Here is a 21496-nt window from a genome sequence, read left to right as displayed (position 1 = left end):
TCCTCTTCCCTTTCAGAAACACAGGGAACGAGGGAGGGATAGAAGGAAAGCAATCAAAGACAATCTTTATTATAATCTTTTTGGCTGTTTTAATACAACTAGGTGCCTGCAAAGTTCTTAGCCACCATTTTTATCATTTCTTCTTTACAATATTATTAAATGGCAGGCACTATTAAGTTTTTTTTTTTAATTTTGAAGACAAGAAAGAAATGCTACAGTTATGATTCAGCTTTGCAACAATGTGGAATAAACATAAATAAATGTGTGGCATAATAGCCAAAATGAACGTTCTTTGTTTATAGAACATTTTTCTTCCTGCTTACATCTTAGAGGGTTTTTCTTAGTGGAATTACAACAGTGTTTCTTTTTTAGTTAACACATTGAAGCCATCAGTAATAATTACTGCTACAGTCAGAGGCAAGTAAATATCCTTTATTATGTCATAAATTACATAGAGTTAGCGCATAACTCAAAATCTTTTAAAAAAGTAGGAAAAAGTAAAATACCTGGATAGTTACATTACAATGTGCCCCTGTGTCCACTGCACACATATCACCTGGTGGCATGATCTTTGAAGCCAAGTCATGAGTATAGATGGCCACCCCAATGCAGAACTTAAGACTGTAGCGAGGCCACCCTATTCACATATGTCAGGGCCTTATTAATCAAGAATGGGAGATATGAAGAGCTTTTTAGGGAAGTAAAAAATAAAGTTTCAGATAAAACTTATTTCCTCGGTTGGGAACTAGCCAGTACAGTAGGTTTCGTTGTGCCTCAACATCCAGAATATGGGCAGAATAAGGAAAAGTTTAGATTCTAGGTGATTACTAAAAGCTTATTTTCTAGAGTGTGTCTAAAACAACCTACTTTGATCCAAAAATCTTGGAAGGGGCTCTTAACAGCTTTTCCCATTTTATTTCATTGGCAATCTTTGGTGTTATCAAACCCCTTGATAGTTTACACTATTACAAATAACGTCATCGATGATGACTAACATTTGTCATTCATGATAGGGGAAACACTCATTCTCATGCCATGTTTCCATGTGGATATGCATAAATTAGAGGTCCACTCCAAGCCCCTCCCTGCCCCTCCTCACTTCTCTCAGGTGAGGAGGGAGTTATCTGATTAGTCCAAACCCATTGCAGTATAGTCGATTCCGGCCGATAAGACTGAGTAGAACTGCCCTACAGGGCTTCCAAGACTGTAATCTTTACAGAAGCAGACTCTCATATCTTTCTCCCTTGGAGAAATCACTGAGCTTTCAATTAGCAGCCCAACGTTTAGTTAGGAAAAACTAGGTGTGCATAGCTCAGTCCCTTCTGGGTTCTCTTTTGGGGGAGGCAGCCTGTGTTCAGGAGACAGACATTTTCTGCCCCTCAATAAGGGAAGTTTTCAAGGGGCAAATGTCTAGAGGAGAAGCTTGTAACTGTGCCCATCCAATGGCCTGGGTGTGTAAATTTGTCAAATTCAGGGGTGAGGCATTCTTGAGTCCACCTGCCCACTACCTAGGTGAGTTATAGTGCTGACATTTTGATCATCTCTTGCATCTGTCTGTCAATTTAGGCTTGGAAGGAAGGGGTGTAATGAACTGACCCCCAAAACCCCAACAATCTGAAACAAATACGTAGTTATTTCTTTTTGGCAACATCTAAAATATATCATATATATATATATATACACTTAGATATTTTATAAAATATATTTTCCCCATTATGACAGCTTACATTGGTATTTAAATGAGACTGAATGAGTTCAATCTTTTGCCAAACACTTAAGGAGTAAGAAAGCAACTGCTTAACCAGCTTACCGTCTGTTCTTTACTTTTGTCAACTGCCCACAAGGGGGCACCGCTTTCTTAACCTATGAGCTAAGCACCAACATTAAAATGCTCCGGAGTAGAAACCTGAAATGAACAAACTGCGGCATTTACCTGGAAATTGTTGTATTTGTACAGGGTTCCTCCAGTGAGCTGAGGAACAAGACCCAAAGAGGCCACATCCACGTACTGACTAGGAAAGAGGAAGAGAGTCACAGAGCAGCTGTGAGCCACGCAGTCCTTGGCCAGAGATTCATAGACATTTGTCTGGGGCTGGAAAAGAATCTGAAGAAAAAGACACAGAAGAGGAGGGAAAAGTTACAAAAATGTTTTTGGTTTAAAAATTTAAATTTCTCTTGAATTCTCAATGATTTATTAAAATGAAAACATATTTCTTATTCCAGGAGATTGAACTGGGCTCAAGAAATGGGTTGTGGTAATCATCAATACCCAGCCTGTGGCAGGGTAAAACATATTTGATCGCTAAACAACCCTAAGGAAGCTGATATTGCTATCCTGGCTTTTACAGAACTAGATGAAGTTCAGGAAGTTAGTAACTTGTGTGGTGTCATGCAGCCAGTAATCCAGCGCCTACATCCATACCCTATCCTTCTCACCGACTTTCTCCCACTGCTACCCTGTCAGACGGTTTGAGCAAAGAAATGTTGTGAGCAACAGGAAGCTCTAGTTCACACTCAGGCCTCTGTCTCAAGGGCATTTGTCATATGGTGGCGTCTACACACTCTCTCTACCGTTTATCTTTTTTTTTTGTATCTTCTCCCACTTCTTCTAGTTCTATAACAGTCTTATCGTCACTCAGTTACCCTTATACAGACTGTACATGAAGAAGGTTTGCAGCCTTATTTTAATGCAAATATTTTTAGACGTTAATTTTTCTAGGAATATAAAATTTCTTAAATAATTTGCAATTCAAAATATTCCTGTAATATACAAAGTCCTCGACTTACACATTAGATTTAGGTTCTTTTCCCTGCCTCCTCACCCCCACCTTCTTAAACAGAGACATAGTCTCTTTCTTTACTCCCTTTTAACGGCTGACACTTGGATGCCTCAAAGGGAGAACTGTATACAAAGTACCTTTTCTTTGTCCGTGTTAACCAGCTTTTTGTCATCTCTGTTTCTGAGCTTCCCTGGTGCTTCCGCAGTTGGCAAGGAGGAATGGAAGAGGAACAGCTTCCCAGGACAGTCCGCTGCCTAAAATAAATCACAGCAAATACCTTGTGTGGGAAGGTTGTATTTTAATGGAATCAGAAAATAAATGAAAAAGTACCTCCTACAAGACAGGTACTATATTTATCTCATTTAATCCTCACAGTAACCTTTGTGTCCTTGGGCAGGTACAATTCTCTCCATCTATACACAGAAAAACTGAGGCTTAGAGGGGATAAGTAATTTGCCTAAAATCATGCAAGTTGTAAATGAAAGAGGCAGTATTTAAACATAGGTCTGTATACCATGATACTTTAAAAAACTACTAAAATTATGTGTTACAGTCAAATTACTTTCTTGTTTAGCCCACAATATAGTCTTTAAGGATGAGGCAAATCCTGTAAAACAAAACTTGATAATAGAATTCCCAGGATCATGATGCAATAAACCCAAACCCATTACCATCAGGTCAATGCCCACTCATAGAGACTCTAAAGGATAGAACGGAACTGCCCCACAGGGTTTTCAATCCTGTAAATCTTTACAGGAGCAGACTGCCACATCCTTCTCCTTAGGAAGCAGCTGGTGAGTTCAAACTGCCAACTTTCTGGTTAGCAGCTGCGTGCTTAACCACTGCACCACCAGGGCTCCTCATGAGGCAATAAAAAAACCTGTTGCTGTCGACTCCCTTCTAACTCATAGAGACCCTATAGGACAGAGTAGAACTGTCCCATACGGTTTCCAAGGAGCACCTGGTGGATTCAAACTGCTGACCTTTTGGTCAATAGCCATAGTACTTAAGTGCTACACCACCAGAGTTTCCCATCATGCAACAGGAGCTCTTAATTCAACCCTTGAGTAAACCTAAAATCGTGTTTCAAAGAAGAATGCACAAGAACGTGAAGGTGCTGTGGCAACAGTAGACACCAGGAACCAGCTATCAGGCATGCTGATAAACAGAAAAACGTGTGACTGAGACTATATACCTATAGTTCCTGGGAAGTAACAGAAGATTTCAGGCTCCATGAAAGTCAATTCAGCATTAAGAATAGTTAACATCTTATTTAAGGAACTAAGAAGTAACCTACCAAGCAAAATTTGCTGAAATTAAATGTGATTCACTATATTAACCCACTCCCCAATCTCTCCTTTTTCCAATCCACCCTGCACACTGGTGCCAGAGTGCTCTCTGAAATAAAGACAAGTGTTGTGACCATGTGGCTTTTCTCCTCAAGAATCCAGAAGACTTCCTGTTACAGGATAAGGTCTACAATCTTTCATCTGCATGGGAGCATGGGAGGGGAAGAAGAAATGATGTGAGTTGCTACCTACATTTGCCCTGTGCAGCTCCATGCAAGGCCCTTCACGCAGGTTTTCTTACTTAACCTTGGGAGGCATGGTAATAGTGTCTGTATTTTAAGCATGGGAAAACTGAGGCTCACATCACCAGAGTAACCCAGGTCACATAGCCAACCTTCAGGTTAGCAGCCAAACAGGAAAAATAAAGCCTACTTAAAGTAATAGTTGAGAAAATTAAAATAACCCAGTGCATGACATAAATCATAATTACACACACTGAACTGCCTTGTTAATATTACCTGTGGAGTAGCACTCTGAAGGAAAAAAATCAGGGTCCATGAAAAAAATAATGTTTGATATTAAAAAAAAATCAAGTAGCCATATTATTTTTCTTTGTAACAAAACCAAACCCATTGCTGTTGAGTTCTGACTCATAGCAACCCTACAGGACAGAGCAGAACTGCCCCATAGGATTTCCAAGGAGTGGCTGGTGGATTCCAACGGCCGACCTTTTGGTTAGCCGTCAAGCTCTTAACCATTGTGCCACCAGGGCTCTTTTCCTTGTAAAGTGGTTAATTTTAGACCCAGTTATTTAATAACATACTTACAAGATTTCTTATGAATAGCAAATTACTAAAATACTAGAAAAAGCATTTATGGTATTATATTCTTTATTTCTCTACAAAATTTACGGTTTTGACCAAAATCTGACTATGCCTACAGGCATGTATCACATAGAATTAGGTGAATGACTTATGTCACTCTTATTACGGCAGAAAACAGGTGGAGAAAGGCTAGTCTGGAGAACTCTAAATGTTCAGAATTCAGCTCCGATGCCCCTTTCTCTGAGGGCACGCTGTCAAAGCTTTCAGCAGAGCTGGTGCCTCCGCCTCTATGTCCTCGGTCTGCTTTGTAGGTAAGACTATTCTAGAATTTATGACACTGTATTCTACTGTCTTCTCCTCTAACTCAAAGCCTCCCTGTAAAAAGAGGGACCTTGTTTTTCCACATAATGTTATTCTAACCCCCCGTCAGGTGTAGGGTCTTTCACTCTACAACACCAGTTGAAGTAGAGTCGAATCAATTCATGGCAACCCCTTGTGTGTCAGGGTAGAACTGTGCTCCGTTAGGTTTTCAGTGGCTGATTCTGGGGAACATCATCAGGCCTTTCTTCTGAGGCTCCTCTGGGTGAACTCAAACCGCCAACCTTGCAGTTAGCGGCCAAACACGTTAATCGTTTGCCCCTATTGGTGCCCCACAAACGTTTGTGGAATGAACGTTGTTGTGATGCATTACTTTGAAATCAAATTTAGATACATATTGTGAGCGCCTTAAAGATAAATCCTCCCCAACTGGTGATATTTTTTAAGCTTAACCACTGAAAGTCATTTCCCTCCGACTTTTTGTCAAATGCTTACTCCAAATTGTATTTTATCTGGTTTTATGGTGGAAGCAATAACTTAGAAAACTGTTCTTCGGCCAAGATAAAAGACAATGCCAGTAATTCCCATAGAGTTGAGTTATGAGTGTCATAGTTTGAAAGAGATACAGATATTGAAATGCTATGTGGGAAAAAAGCTAGAGTATAAGATGCTGTGAACATGTAAGCATTAATAACCCAAAATGGTCTATCAATAGTTGGGTATTCCAAGAACTTTCTACACAGTCCCTGTTTATCTTTGTGACAAATTAGCACATGATTTTTTGTTAGTTTTTATCTGCTCTGTTTGCTTCAAGGAGTTTACTACTACTAATTATATATTAGATTTTACTTGGCATCTATCTGATTCAAAAGTAAAGCTATAATTCAAACGAGGGAGTCCAGTTCTAAAATGTTTTTACTTGGACACACAATAAGAAAACTTTCACTTTGATGTTCTTTCAGTTTCTACAGTCTGACCACAGAGGGTGGGAACCTCATCGCTGGCCCTCTGTGTAGAATATCCTGAGCTATCTGGCTGACCAGCCACAACCCTGGGCTATCCAAAGTCACTCTCTGCCCTCCTCCCTCTTCAGAGTACAAGCACTCAACATTCCATTATGCCCTGTATTACAAAGTTACATCTCTTCCACCACACTGTAAGCAACTTAGGAGCAGGGGCAGTAGTCCCTACATTGTCTTACAAAATGTTGTTGCTGTCAGCTGCCGTTGAATCACCCTGACTCATGGCAATCCCATGCCCAATAAAATGACATGTTGCCTGGTCCTGTACCATTCCTATAATCAATTGCAGATCGAACTTTTGTGAGCCATAGGGTTTTCGTTGGCCAATTTTTGAAGGTAGACTGCCAGGCCTTTCTTCCTAGTCCATCTTAGTCTGGAAGATGAAACCTGTTCAGCATCATAACAACAGGAAAGCCTCCATTGACAGACAGGTGGTGGCTGTGCAAGAGGTGCACTGGCTGGAACTGAATCTGGGTCTCCCACATGGAAGCTGAGAATTCTACCACTGAACCACAACTGCCGCCCTTTAGGCATTTAAAAAATCCTTACTGATTGAAAGAACGAATGAATGAATGAAGTGGCCTTTTCAATATTTAGATAACCTGTTGCCATCAAGTTGATTTCGACTCATAGTGACCCTAAAAAACAGAGTAGAACTGCTCCGTGGGGTTTCCAAAGCTGCAATCTTTATGGGAGGAGGCTGCTACATCTTTCTCCCACACAGTCTCTAGTGAATTTGAACCGCTGACCTTCTGGTTAAAAACAGAGTGCTTAACCACTGTGCTACGAGATACTACCCAGAAAATTCTCAAAAATGTTAGCTATTAGCCTAATGATACCTTCAGGCAAAAAAAAAATTACTATTCTCGTATATATGTTACACAAATTTAAATTTGACTGAATTTTACCCACATAGGTCTTGAAAAGATAATGAGATAATGTGACTGCCAGGAGTAGTTAAACAATCATACACACATCCAACAGCTGCACACACACACACACACACACACACACACACAATTTTATTCTATTTGGAAACATTTTTTTCTTTGTCCAAATTAGGTAAAGTTGCTATCAGGCACAAAACGTAAACTGCAGATAAGCTCCAATTATATTTACACTGCAGCAGTTTCTCCTCTTATACAATGAATTATATCCTTCTAGAATTTTCCTGACAGATCCAGGAGAATCTTTTTCATTAATTTGTGTTCATATTAACAATCTATTTACAAAATAAGTTTTGAGGAAACTTTATGGTTAAAGGCACACATGAAGTAGAACTACTAAGGCAAATATAAAAGAGCTAAAAATCAGGGAAAGGAAATAATTATATTGGAAAATCTACCCCAAGTATTATTAGCACTTTTCTTGGTAGTTAAGGTTAAAAGGGACATTATGAGTAGGAATGGTTATAAAAAGTAACCCTAGGAAATCAGTAAATGACTTTTTCTACATTTAAGAAATAGAATAACGTAATGATGTCTTCACTTAACTTTCTGCAAAAGAAAAGTTTTCTTCATAAAGTTGTTTCTTACTTTAACCATTAATCAAAAGCATAGGGCAAGAAGTTAAATCATCGTTAAGGCAACATTCCTACAGCAAAAGGAACCTATCAAGTTGTACAGATCAGGTTTGCAATTTTCTGGTGAATTAACTTAATGTAAAGACTCCAGAAGGAATTATGATTCTTCATGCTAGTAGATTCTAAATATAGATAATCATTCAAATAGATTGGAGAGCTCTAAAAATACAGATTTTTAGCCTCATGCAAGACTTCATGAATCAGAACCTTTGGAAGTAGGGCCAGAAATCTGTGTTTTTAAAAAGCACCTGCCTCTCAACAAGTGATTCTATGATTGGTCAACTGGGAAACTAAACCAGTTCCCATCCGGTTGATTCTGACTCATGGCGACCCCTGTGTGTCAGAGTTGAACTGTGTTCCATAGTTTTCAATGGCTGTTTTTTCAGAAGTAGACCGACAGGCCTTTGTTCCTCTGCGTGGACTTGAACTTCCAACCTTTCAGTTAGTACTGGAGGACATTAGCCATTTGCACCACCTAGGGACTCCGATAGTGGAACTACCACCATACTTACCCTTCTGAAGCAGTGGTACAGCCTTTAGCTTCTGTATGAAGATTGGTGTTGGGGAGAACCAATGTTTATTCTGCCAGCAAATATGTGATACCAACTGCCATTGACATTATGTCCAAAAGTGTCATTTTATAAATATAACTCCCTATTTTGGTCTGAATTGACTCAATGGCAATGGGTAGTTTTTATAAAGACATTTCTTTTTTTATCTTTTATAAAGATAGCTTGTTCTTCTTTATAAGAATAATACTAGTCATTAACTTTCATACTTACAAACTTTGACGCTTTTGAGTTACTACATTGAATATTATTTTCACCCCATTTTTTAAACTTCACTGTAAAATTACACATTACTCTAACATAAAAATGCAAATATACCAAAAAGTAACATGCAAAAAGACATTAATATATACTGGCTGAAATGTACTGGACCCTGGTGAATGGTTGTCCAAGAGCTGATTGCTGTAGTCCTCGTGGTGCGTGAGCAAACTTGAAGAACAGTTGGTTACTAAGAACACAGTGGTTTTTCAGTAATGTATCATAATTAATATCACATTCATACTCACAGAATGTATGTACACAGATTTGTTTCACATATTTTTTTTTTTTTTCAAAGCTGTCGAGCAGCCTGTAGACCTCTTGTGGACAGCCAATGTGAAAAGCCCAGTGCTATAAGATAGCACTCTTCCCTTTCAGGAATGAAGTAAGGAGTCCAGCTGGGCCTCTGCACTATGGTCCACTGGAAGCCATTTCTGTACTCTTCTTTGCACTTCACTATTTTAGCTTACGAATAGCCACTCATCCTTCCTCTCAGGCAGATAATTTTTATGTTTCTTTAAATTATCAGGACATGAATACAGTATTATTCCCAGTCCTAACTTCTTAGAACAGAAAGAATTCTAGGGTCATAGAGAAATTTTACATACTGATTTCTAAATCTCTTACTGGAAGAGAGAACAACAAAAACTTTTCAAATTGAACTAGAAGGCATTTGTGTTTAGTAAAATGGAACAAAACAGGCATTTCAAGTCCTTCTGTAACTGGGTAAGCCCTAAAATCCCTGAATCACTTTATGACATAAATTAATTTTTAAAAGATACGTTAAATTAATGTGTATTTCAACACTTTTTGAGGGACATCCACAATAGTCTCTGACTCAAGGAGATCAAAAAACCAATTTCATATGGAAGGGAAAGAAGCCCCGGAGAAGCAAAGCACTACTGAAAAAGAAGAAGAAAGTGGGAGGCCTCACTTTACCTGACTTCAGAACCTATTATACAGCCACAGTAGTCAAAACAGCCTGGTACTGGTACAACAACAGGCACATAGACCAATGGAACAGAATTGAGAACCCAGACATAGATCCATCCACATATGAGCAGCTGATATTTGACAAAGGACCAGGGTCAATTAATTGGGGAAAAGATAGCCTTTTTAACAAATGGTGCTGGCATAACTGGATATTCATTTGCAAAAAAATGAAACAGGACCCATACCTCACACCATGCACAAAAACTAACTCCAAGTGGATCAAAGACCTAAACATAAAGACTAAAACGATAAAGATCATGGAAGAAAAAATTGGGAGAACCCTAGGAGCCCTAATACAAGGCATAAACAAAATACAAAACTACCAAAAATGATGAAGAGAAACCCGATAACTGGGAGCTCCTAAAAATCAAACACCTATGCTCATCTAAAGACTTCTCCAAAAGAGTAAAAAGACCACCTACAGATTGGGAAAGAATTTTCAGCTATGACATCTCCGACCAGCGCCTGATCTCTAAAATCTACATGATTCTGTCAAAACTCAACCACAAAAAGACAAACAACCCAATCAAGAAGTGGGCAAAGGATATGAACACACATTTCACTAAAGAAGATATTCAGGCAGCCAACAGATACATGAGAAAATGCTCTCGATCATTAGCCATTAGAGAAATGCAAATTAAAACTACGATGAGATTCCATCTCACACCAGCAAGGCTGGCATTAATCCAAAAAACACAAAATAATAAATGTTGGAGAGGCTGCGGAGAGATTGGAACTCTCATGCACTGCTGGTGGGAATGTAAAATGGTACAACCACTTTGGAAATCTATCTGGCGTTATCTTAAACAGTTAGAAATAGAACTACCATACAACTCAGAAATCCCACTCCTGGGAATATACCCTAGAGATACAAGAGCCTTCATACAAACAGATATATGCACACCCATGTTTATTGCAGCTCTGTATACAATAGCAAAAAGTTGGAAGCAACCAAGGTGTCCATCAACGGATGAATGGGTAAATAAATTGTGGTATATTCACACAATGGAATACTACGCATCGATAAAGAACAGTGACGAATCTGTGAAACATTTCATAACATGGAGGAACCTGGAAGGCATTATGCTGAGCGAAATTAGTCAGAGGCAAAAGGACAAATATTGTATAAGACCACTATTATAAGATCTTGAGAAATAGTAAACCTGAGAAGAACACATACTTTTGTGGTTACGAGGCGGGGAGGGAGGGAGGGTGGGAGAGGGTTTTTTATTGATTAATCAGTAGATAAGAACTGCTTTAGGTGAAGGGAAAGACAATACTCAATACATGGAAGGTCAGCTCAATTGCACTGGACCAAAAGCAAAGAAGTTTCCGGGATAAAATGAATGCTTCAAAGGTCAGCGGAGCAAGCACGGGGGTCTGGGGAACATGGTTTGCGGGGACTTCTAAGTCAATTGGCAAAATAATTCTATTATGAAATCATTCTGCATCCCACTTTGAAATGTGGCGTCTGGGGTCTTAAATGCTAACAAGCGGCCATCTAAGATGCCTCAGTTGGTCTCAACCCACCTGGATCAAAGGAAAATGAAGAACACCAAGGCCACACGACAACTAAGAGCCCAAGAGACAGAAAGGGCCACATGAACCAGAGACCTACATCATCCTGAGACCAGAAGAACTAGTTGGTGCCCAGCCACAATCGATGACTGCCCTGACAGGGAGCACAGCAGAGGACCCCTCAGGGAGCAGGAGATCAGTGGGATACAGACCCCAAATTCTCATAAAAAGACCAAACTTAATGGTCTGACTGAGACTAGAGGAATCCTGGTGGCCATGGTCCCCAGACCTTCTGTTGGCACAGGACAGGAACCATCCCCAAAGACAACTCATCAGACATGAAAGGGACTGGTCAGCGGGTGGGAGAGAGACGCTGATGAAGAGTGAGCTAATTATATCAGGTGGACACTTGAGAGTGTGTTGGCAACTCTTGTCTGGAGGGGGGATGGGAGGATAGAGAGAGAGGGAAGCCGGCAAAATTGTCAAGAAAGGAGAGACTGAAAGGGCTGACTCAAGAGGGGGAGAGCAAGTGGGAGTAGGGAGTGAGATGTGTGTAAACTTATATGTGACAGACTGATTGGATTTGTAAACGTTCACTTGAAGCTTAATAAAAGTTATAAAAGAAAAAAAAGCCCAGGCAAAATTACTCTACTAGAACCAAACCCTGAGGTTGAACATAATTTATGTGCAAGTGTTTCCTAAGCTCAGCTCTGTACTATTGTTGCCGTTCGTTATTATCATTATTACTAGCCACTTTATTTTCAAAGTAAATTTAAATTTAACATTAATAAAATTTAAAAATTAATTTCAGGAAGTAGCTGCCAGGGCCAAAGTGGTTTGCTTCTTGTGCTTAGGTATTAATGATTAAGTACTTTTAAACCATTTTGCCTTCTTCAGGATGACTTTCTTTAGTATTATGAAGATGATCAGAGTCGTTTGGGCTCAGTTTCTCGACAGGAGACAGGGACAACCTCGTGTCTACTTCTGGCATTAGGCGAAGCCCCATGTAGTAGTCACATCTCTGTCACTGGCTGTCACGAGACCTTGCCCTTGCATGTTTGAAAGCCCCAAGGAAGCAGAGGGTGATCTGGGAATTTTTTTCTTCACCAAATCTAGTGGCTCAGATATTGCTGAACTAATTTTAAAATAAATCACATAAAGTTCATATAAAAGCCTAAGGGAGGAGCTAAACTGGAAATCCTGACAAAATTAGTTACTTAGAGCTAATAATACTGGAATGTAAATCCTGGGAGCAATTGGTGGTTTTGGCCATTTCCTCCTGCGATTTGTGGGCAAATCTGAAATAGCTTTTAGCAACCTACATGTTTTAATGAAAGCTGTATTTCCCTTTACAGAAGAACTTGCCTTTTTTTTTTTTTTTTGGTCCATTTGTTTTTTAAAAATTTCTTAAATTTCTTAACTAGTAATTAGAGATGCTTCTTCTCACCTTCAGTGCTTCCATACCAGCCTGGATGACAGGAGCAAAGACAGTCTCATTTTCATTGGAGTCTGCAAACATCTCTGGAATCTGGTCCAATAAACTGTAAGAAATTAGTGAGCAAAAGGTTTTAAATGTTTAGCATATTTGTAATAAGCTTCAAGCTTAAACACATATGGCATTTACTCTGTACCCAACACCTAGCGGTGAATTTCACAGGCCATTCCTCAGGGAAAGAACGTTTGATATCCTGGCTTGGTTTGACACCAATATTTATGGCTTGGTTGGAACATCTGCAAAACCACATCCTTTGTAGATATTTCTGTATTTGCTATATTACTGATCTCTTAGACTATCAATTCTTGGAACAGTGGTTGTATCTTGAGTTATTATAATTATCATTGAATAAACTGATCCACAGGCAGGAAATACTTTTCCTAAGGTACCTCACATTACCTTTCCAGCAAAAAAAAAAAAAAAAAAAGGAGAAAAGATTGATAGGACTGAGGGTGAGTATAAAAATCCTTCCTTTTAGATACTGTTCTATCTTAAAAAGAGAACAGTTGCTAGTGAGTCAGTTCCTACTCATGGCGACCCCGTGTGTGTCAGAGTAGAACTGTGCTCCACAGGGTTTTCATGGCTGATTTTTTGGAAGCAGATCACCAGGCCTTTCTTCAGAGGCACCTCTGGGTGGGCTCAAGCCTCCAAACTTTTAGTCAGTAGCTGAACACCTTAAGTCCCACTCAGGGACTTCTAAAAACAGACAGGCCTAATAAAAGTAACAGAGTTTTAAAATCCAACTGTAAAATTCCCTTGGCATTGACAAACAAAACAATGTGTGATTAAATCAAAACATGTTGCAAATAAAAATAGACATCTGATTTCTATTTAAATTATAAAACAATATTTACTTGTGAATCACAGATTGGGATTCTTGATAGTTGACAAGGAAACCATCTAACAAAGGAACAAAGACTTCTCCAACATCAGTCACCACCATCATCTGAGGCTGGGCCAAATTGCTCTTTACATTAAAGAAATGGAGAACTTTATTATATGTGATAAAGCCAACTCGAATCGCTGAAGTCTCTTCTTGCTCTTCCCTATGAGGAAAAAAAAAAAAAGTAGTTTAGGTCCTTTTTAAAGTTTATAATGAGAGGGGAGTTGCTATTTGAAATTCAGTAAGTGCACCTTTTATAAAATATATGGAAATCATGTTTAAAGTTTTTGTCTTAATTTCTATTATGAAATGCAAATGACAACGGCAGAGGGCGGGGCAGAGGGATTATTGTGCTATCACAAAAATAAGCAAGTTGACAAAGTAAAACAAATTCTTAAAATTCTAAGTAAAAAAAATGAAATAAATATTATGAAAATATTTGCTCATATATCTTTAATATATTTACTCTCAAGCCATAGCAAACTACAAGGGTTTAGTTATTTATCTTTTTTCGAACAAGCTAGGCTTAATTACATTCTTTATAAACAAAGCTCCCTCAGGAGTCACCAGAAGGTCAGAAGAACAAATGGAATATCTGAAGCCAGAGAAAGGCACACTCAGATTACTAACAGGACAGCTATTTTTATCAAGAAAGGACTCGCTCTGCCTGTATAATTTTTTTCTTACACATCCTAAGAGAAGTTCAATAGAAAATGGCCTAGATTTTGAGAACTACAGGCTGTAAAAATATGTAAGTACATAAAACAAATCAAAATTATTAACTGATGATAAAATTCTTATTAGGTAACCATTTGTGATTCTCATGGCTAGGCAATAAAAATAATAAAAGCTCCAAATTAAAACAAAAAGTAGTTTTTTTTTTTTTTTTTAAGATTCCAAGGTCTTAATCTTTCTGAAAGGATTAATAAAGGCATAAATGTTTTCAATCCAGTTTATACTAAGTATGTTCAGAATTAGTGGACTAAACGCTAGTTATATGTTTACCAGAGTGCATTACACTGTTATTCTTTCTCTCTCTACAAAAATAAAACACCTAGACACTACTGATACTCTAATTTTCAGTAGTGGATATAAGTGCTTAATGGTTAAACGGAAGCCACGAAAGAAACAGGCCATTTTCTTTGCCCTTAGATGATGTTTTTTTTAGATGATAGTAAAACTTACTTTGCTTAGGGGATAACTTTTTTAAAAAAAAAAGAACCTGGTTTGCCCACTTTCTAAATTTTGCACATGGCACAAGAGTTAGTTGAGTACAAGAGAAAGGAAAAGGGAAGTATCTAGATGAAAGTATCTGAAGTTCAAATTGCTGATTCCACTGCAGGTTTGCCAATTTCTTTGATGTTTCAGCACAGTATGGCTGGCAAAGTATTGACTTTAAGCCTGTTTTATGTCTTCTCTACTTCCTTTGTTAACTGAGGGCATTGGTTCTTCATTGTGGCCTTGACAAATGCGGGGGGTGGGGGGGCAATTTAAATAGATCCTCATAATGCTTTCCAAAACCACTTTGTAAATGTTTATATTCTAAAATCTCATGCAAAGTTTTCAGAAGTGGGAATTCTCATCCTCTGAAGACAGACAGACAGACAGACAGACAGAAACACACCCCTCAGTATCCTAAGCTGTATGATTCCATGTAACAAACCACTACATCCATGCGTTCTCCTTCCTCTCCCTATTTATGAAAACCTTACTCTTCAAGACCAAGCACAAATCTTTGCTCTTCTGTGAAACCTTCTCTGATGCTATCTACCAGAAGTTATTTCCTCTTCTCAATGCCTATAAATCATTCTCATTTGGCTCTTAGCATATAATGTCTTTTAGTTAACTCTCCATGAGTCCTTGGCTATAAGCCAATAAAAGACAGGACCACGTCTTATGCTCTCTGCTCCCCACAGAGTCTAGTAAAATCTGGGGAGATAGAGGTTTTGTTCATGATTACTATGATGATGAAACACTGTATTTGGGATGGGAAGTTACAGCCCAAATTAATAAGCTGATTGTGTGCATCTCTTCCCAATTCCAGTTTAACGCCACCACCATGGTAGGTTAAAATCAGCTAGGATGACAGTACTTGTATCACAGAAATCAGCAAATGCTACAAATCAGGGCTTGATTTATTTATATGAGAGCCAGTCTACCAGCATAGCTCCGGGTATGCTTCCATATCCCAGTAGACTTTCTATTTTATAAGGTGAAAAATGTCTAGCAAGTCATTGAAGACTTTTATTTCCTTTTAATAGTTAATTTAGAGTCAAATAAGGCCAGAGACATAAAAGAAAAACTAGAGAGAAGTATCTGGAATGCTATTTCCCATTGGGTTTGGATGTTTTCAAGTGATGGGAAAGGAGTATCCTGGGATTCATAGGGTTCACTTAAAATCTAAATTAACATTAAAAAAAAACACTTAATCAGAACATCTCATATTATTGCAAAATATCAGTACTTGTCTCTATGGGAGCTTTTTTTTTTTTTTTAATTTGAGAAACAAAGAACCGTCTTTAAGTTTTCAACAGTGTAACTGTCTCATTAAATCATATCCAGAAGAAAAAAGCTAAGTCTCAGCCTCTCCTTCATATTAATTCTTTACAAGTTTTGTGAAGGTACTTTAGGGCTATCATAAAGAACAATACATTTTTTGTACCTCCTGCTTTTCAATTACCCTCTTCCCTAAACACTTGCCCCCATTATTTTAATGGAATGAAAAGTTGGGATATACAATCTGATAGAGTAGGTCTGAAGATGCTAGCAACTAGATGAACTAGAATATTTCAAAATCATGCACTCTGAACATTTTATCTACAATGGAATTAAAAACAAAAAGCCCCAAGAACTTGACCTGCACAACAGGTAAGACACTTCAAATCTCATTTTTCCTGTTCTAGAGAAATCAGCCTGAAAAGTCCAGCAACTTGGCAAGACCTAAGACATATATTCAAAGCTAAATAATGAAGAATGAGGCCTTTCCTTTTCAAAAGATTAGCTAAGAAATGAGCATGTCTTAGACATTTATCAGCAAGACTTAAGGCTGTGTTTAAAAAGGCTATGTAGCATATTATCTGCTTCAGTTCAAAGAGGTAAATAAGACAGATGGCAATCTTACCATAAAAAATACAAGGTTACAAACAGACATGACCCTAAATAAATTTCAGGGGAGGAAAAAAAAAACAAAAACAAATTTGTTTTAAAAGATAAAGGGCATTTTAACTTGAATAAAAACTTTTGAGATTATTTGAAAAGCGTAAGGAAATAACCAGCAGTATCCTTTTATTTTTTTCTCCTATCCTTTGCCACAATCACACATCTGCTCCAACTGGATGTAAAAGTTATAATGAGACCTGTCCTAGTCATCTAGTGCTGCCATAACAGAAACACCACAAGTTATCGCTTTAATAAAGAAATTTATTCTTTCACAGTCTAGGAGGCTAGAAGTCTAAATTCAAGATGTCAGCTCCAGGGGAAGGCCTTCTCTCTGTTGGCTCTGGGGGAAGGTCCTTGTCATCAATCTTTCCTGGTCAAGGAGCTTCTGAGCGCTGGGACCCTGGGTCCAAAGGACGTGCTATTCTCCTGGTTCTTGTTTCTTAGTGGTACTAGGTCCCCTGTCTCTCTGCTTGCTTCTCTCTTTTACATCTCAAAAGAGATTGACTTAAATAAAACATGACCTAATCTGCAGGTTCAGTCCTGTATCATTAACATAACTGCCTCTAACCCTGCCTCATTAACATCAGAGAGGCAGGATTTAGAACATATAGTAAAATCACATCAGATGACCAAATGGTGGACAATCACACAATGCCCAGAAATTGTGGCCTAGCCTAGCTGACAAGTATTTTGGGGGCATACGATTCAATCTGTGACAAGACCTAAGGGAAGTGTGTGATCTCATAACTTATATCAATAGTTTATAAACTTCATATCACTCCTGTGTTGTAAAGGAACAAAGGGTTGGTGAAGTAACTGTCTATGAAAACAGGTTAGTGTAATTTGAACCAACTCGAGAAAGAGAATGGAAAGCGAGGGAGGTCATTTCCAGAAGTTAGTTTTCTTTCATACTAACCAAGTTCAAATTCCAGATTTAGAATTTGTTAAGGATTAAATTATGTCCTCTAAAAAGACATGAAGTCGTAACCCCTGGTACCTGTGAACATGACCCTGTTTAGAAACTGGGTCTTTGAAGATGTTATCGCTAAATCAATTGAGTTCATACTGGAGTAGCGTGGGCCCTAATCCACTCTGAGTGACTCCTTATAAAAGAACAGGAGAAACACAGAGACAGAGAAAACATGGTGATGTGATGATCTGAGTTATGCTGTAGCTGTAAACCAAGGAACATCTGGGACTACTAGAAGCTGAGAGACAGGAACAGATCCTCCTCTTAGAGCGTTCAGAGACAACATGGCCCTGCTGACACCCTGAATTTAGACTACTAGCCTTGAGAACTATGAGACAATACATTCTGTAGTTGAAAGCCACCCACTTTGTAGTATTTATTATGGCAGCTCTAAGAAACTAACACAGAACTAAACAGCCCTATGAAGGAGTGCTATTATTTAAAAAAAAAAAAAAAAAGCATAACCAGTGAAAATCCCATATTTCTCAAAGTTCCTCCCAAAGAATCGAGTGAGAGAAGCTATAAAAAAAAAAAAAAAAAAATCGAGTGAGAGAAGCTATAGGCACAAACAATTCTGCAGACATTAGATGACTTTCTTATGCCATGGTATTCAACTTGGTCCTGGCTCATTCTTTATTTTAGAATTCAGTTTGAAATCACCTCAGTGTTTTTTAAACATCCGCACTGCTTTTCCAAACCATCCTCAAGAATATTATGACTTCGGTTTCACAGATACAAACAAAATGACTCCTGGGAGGTCCAGAGTTCATGCGTCTGAGCCTCGCATGAAGGAAAGCACCAGTCATGTGTGGAAGGAACACAGAGGAGCTGGTACCCAGACTCACGGAGCTCTCTCTGAAGGCTGAAGACAATGCTTCCTCCCCCAAACATTCCTTTCCAGAACAGTTCAGGGAGCTAGGAAAGGTGTGGCTGATGTGGAGACTGCTGCAGACACTAGGTGACAGATAACATTTTCTAGCCTGTTTTATTTTCTTAAACACGTCTTCCTCTCATGAAGGCAAGCATTTTCACTGCTCCTGAGTCTCCTTACTAGGTGCTTGTCCTCCACCCTAAACAACTAGTTTGTACACTAACATGATTAAAATGGTCATGTTTACAAAATCCCTTTCCTTGCGTGCACTGACCTCTACAATGGCAAGAAAAGTGATGTATCTTGTGCTGTTAAGTTAAAGGACAAAGAGGCAGTAAAGCTGCAAGAGGAACAGACAGTGCACCATATGGGCAGAAGGAAATTTGCCTAAAAGTGACTGCTTTTGCCATAAGACGACAGTTCAGTTTCTAGTACACCTCAAACTCTCCCCAACGCTTTTGAAAATTGAGTAACAGATTTCCAAATCCTTCCGATCACACTGTCGGGATTCTTTTTACAATTTTATAATATATTTAGAATGTTTTTTAATCATAGCTCTATTTTTACCTTTTTTTTTTTTTTGCTTTGCATAAAAGATCACTCTGAGTTTAGGACTCGAAAGAATGGTACTGTTTGATTTGCAAATAATTGCCCAATGTCCTCAATACCAAGAGATATCAATGAGTCATTCAGAACTTGTTTTCTGGCCATCATATCAATTCAACAATATTGTAAAAGTTTTAAAAAGAACAGCAGTTTTCTTACTTTGGAAGTTTTCCCAGCACAGTCTTCAGTTCTTCACATATGAGTTTCACAAGACCATTCTTTATGTTACTATATGAAACATCAATCATGAAGATAAAGGCTGGTGGGTTGGGAGGCTTATTTTTCTATTGGAAAGCAAAAAAAAAAAATATATATATATATAATTAGAAACTGTACATTTCATAATCAAATTAAAACATTCACTAGAAATCCTCGAAGGTCATCAGATTTTTCATTTGATATTTAAGATATAACATCTGTGGCATTGAATCACTTTCTAATACATTCTCTGATGCCATAAAAATGATAAAAGAAGTTGATTATTTTCCAGAGTGTGATCTGGGTTCTATTAAATTAGGTTCACTTTTGTAAAGCTCCAAAGACTTTATTACTGCAATCTGTCCAATGGTCAATACAATATTGTGGCCTGCCTTCCAACACTGCGCCTAGAAAGAAACACAAACTGTGCCAGAGAAAAGTATATACAATAACTAGTTTGTTTTGAAATTACAGCAAAATGTCATTAATTTGGACATTGTTATTTTCAAATCTCTTCCTTTATAAGCTCATTCAGTTTGAAAGATGAAATTATACACTACAATGTAATTGTATACTTTTCCAAAATTGTACCATATTGTTAAAGACTTACCTAACTTCCTACATATTTGCGGTAAAATGGAATGTTAGGTCTCTATTTGTATAAAATAATCAGTATAACATAAAGCAGCTGCTATGAAAATGTTCTGTACTTGTTGGTTCCCTTACTGCCTGATGCTCAAATAGCTCTTAGGATGTGATTCTTCAGTTTGAGTCTTACAAAATATTTAGAAAAGAAAGCCACAAGTAAACAACTTTAGTGACTCACATATAGAATAAAAAATTAAAACTAATTTAATTTTAAACTTTATGATAAATTACAAAAATATCATAAAATTATATTTTAATTAATATAATTATAAAATTGACAACGTCCTTAAATTATATTATTGACTCTTTCTACATCCTTTACAAGGCTAGGTATTAACATTATTCTAATAAAATCATTCATTTGAAATTTTAAAACATTACAGGACTTAAAAATATCATCAATCTGAAAACTCCACCACTTTGCCACATTTATCAAAAGCAGACAAAGAAATGAAGAAACTCTCTAGCTGTCTGTGTGATTCATTTTTATTGCAAATCATTCCTGATTCCCACACCTAATCCAATTCATAACACAGGCCTATGTTGATTTATAACATTGAATAAAAATAACTTATTCTCTCCTAAATTTTGCATTACCAATTCCTCACTACATATTTTCCATATCTCCAGCCTGCACATTTCTACAGGAATGCATAAACTCCTTTCTATGCATAAAAATTAATTCATCCTTCCTGTAAATCCCATTCTCTTTCAACTTCTTTGTCTTTATCAATAATATCACTAGACACCAAGTCAAAGGCCTGGAAACATGGAATTAAATCTGACTGTTCTTTCTCTTTCAGCCACTGATTTTTCTTTCACAAAACCTCTCACAATATTTCACTCCATTCTTACGCTTAACCATCTGAGAGCCTAGCATCTTGTGCCTTGATTAACTGTAATGGCTTCATCATTGGCTTCCTTAACCCATTACACTACCCATGTACTCTGGCTTGCTTTGTCCAGCCAAGTTTAATCTCTTTGACTCTGTTTCCACGTCACACTACTCAAGCTGTTCTCTTAAAGGTCACTGACCTCCTACTCATAAACTATTAGAAAAAAAAAATACCCATTGCCATTGAGTCAATTCTGAGTCATAGTGACCCTATAGGACAGTAGAACAGCCCCAGATGGTTTTCAAGGAGCAGCTGATAGATTCGAACTGCCAACCTTTTGGCTAGCAGCCAAGCTCTTTAACCACTGTGCCGCTAGGACTCCACAAACTATAGTGACTTGAAATAAAATCCATCTCTCATTCTAGATCTCTTTGCAACTTCAGGCACAGCCAACCATCTCACCGTCTTTGCTCCCAGGCCAGAGTAGCATTATTTCTTCTCCCACTTTTCTGACTTCTGCTTTTCCTTTTCTCATCTTTCTCCAAAGGACACTGTGATTGTTAACGTTGTGTGTCAACTTGGCTGGGCCATGATTCTCAGTGGTTTGGTAGTCACAATGTAGTTTGGCAGTCATGTAATGATGTGATGACCCTCATGATGAGATCTGATATAACGTG

At 38.0% G+C, this 21496-nt stretch overlaps 1 protein-coding gene across 3 annotated transcripts in view; it reads right to left on the bottom strand.

Annotated features, from left to right (window-relative positions):
- SEC24D (SEC24 homolog D, COPII coat complex component) overlaps positions 1–21496 on the bottom strand; it is a 110821-nt gene that overhangs the window by 22683 nt on the left and 66642 nt on the right. For all 3 annotated transcript variants that reach the window (XM_049885427.1, XM_049885426.1, XM_049885428.1), the window contains exons 11-15: positions 19297–19421; positions 13503–13694; positions 12601–12694; positions 2918–3034; positions 1934–2104 (exon numbers count right to left, since the gene is read on the bottom strand). In XM_049885427.1, the coding sequence (XP_049741384.1) occupies positions 1934–2104; positions 2918–3034; positions 12601–12694; positions 13503–13694; positions 19297–19421 (699 nt within the window). The remainder of the gene's footprint in view (positions 1–1933; positions 2105–2917; positions 3035–12600; positions 12695–13502; positions 13695–19296; positions 19422–21496) is intronic.

This window comes from Elephas maximus, chromosome 5 (assembly GCF_024166365.1).
Source record: "Elephas maximus indicus isolate mEleMax1 chromosome 5, mEleMax1 primary haplotype, whole genome shotgun sequence".
Classification (NCBI taxonomy): domain Eukaryota; kingdom Metazoa; phylum Chordata; class Mammalia; order Proboscidea; family Elephantidae; genus Elephas; species Elephas maximus.
Note: the sequence above shows the minus strand (reverse complement) of the source record. Positions and strands in the feature narration are given on the sequence as shown.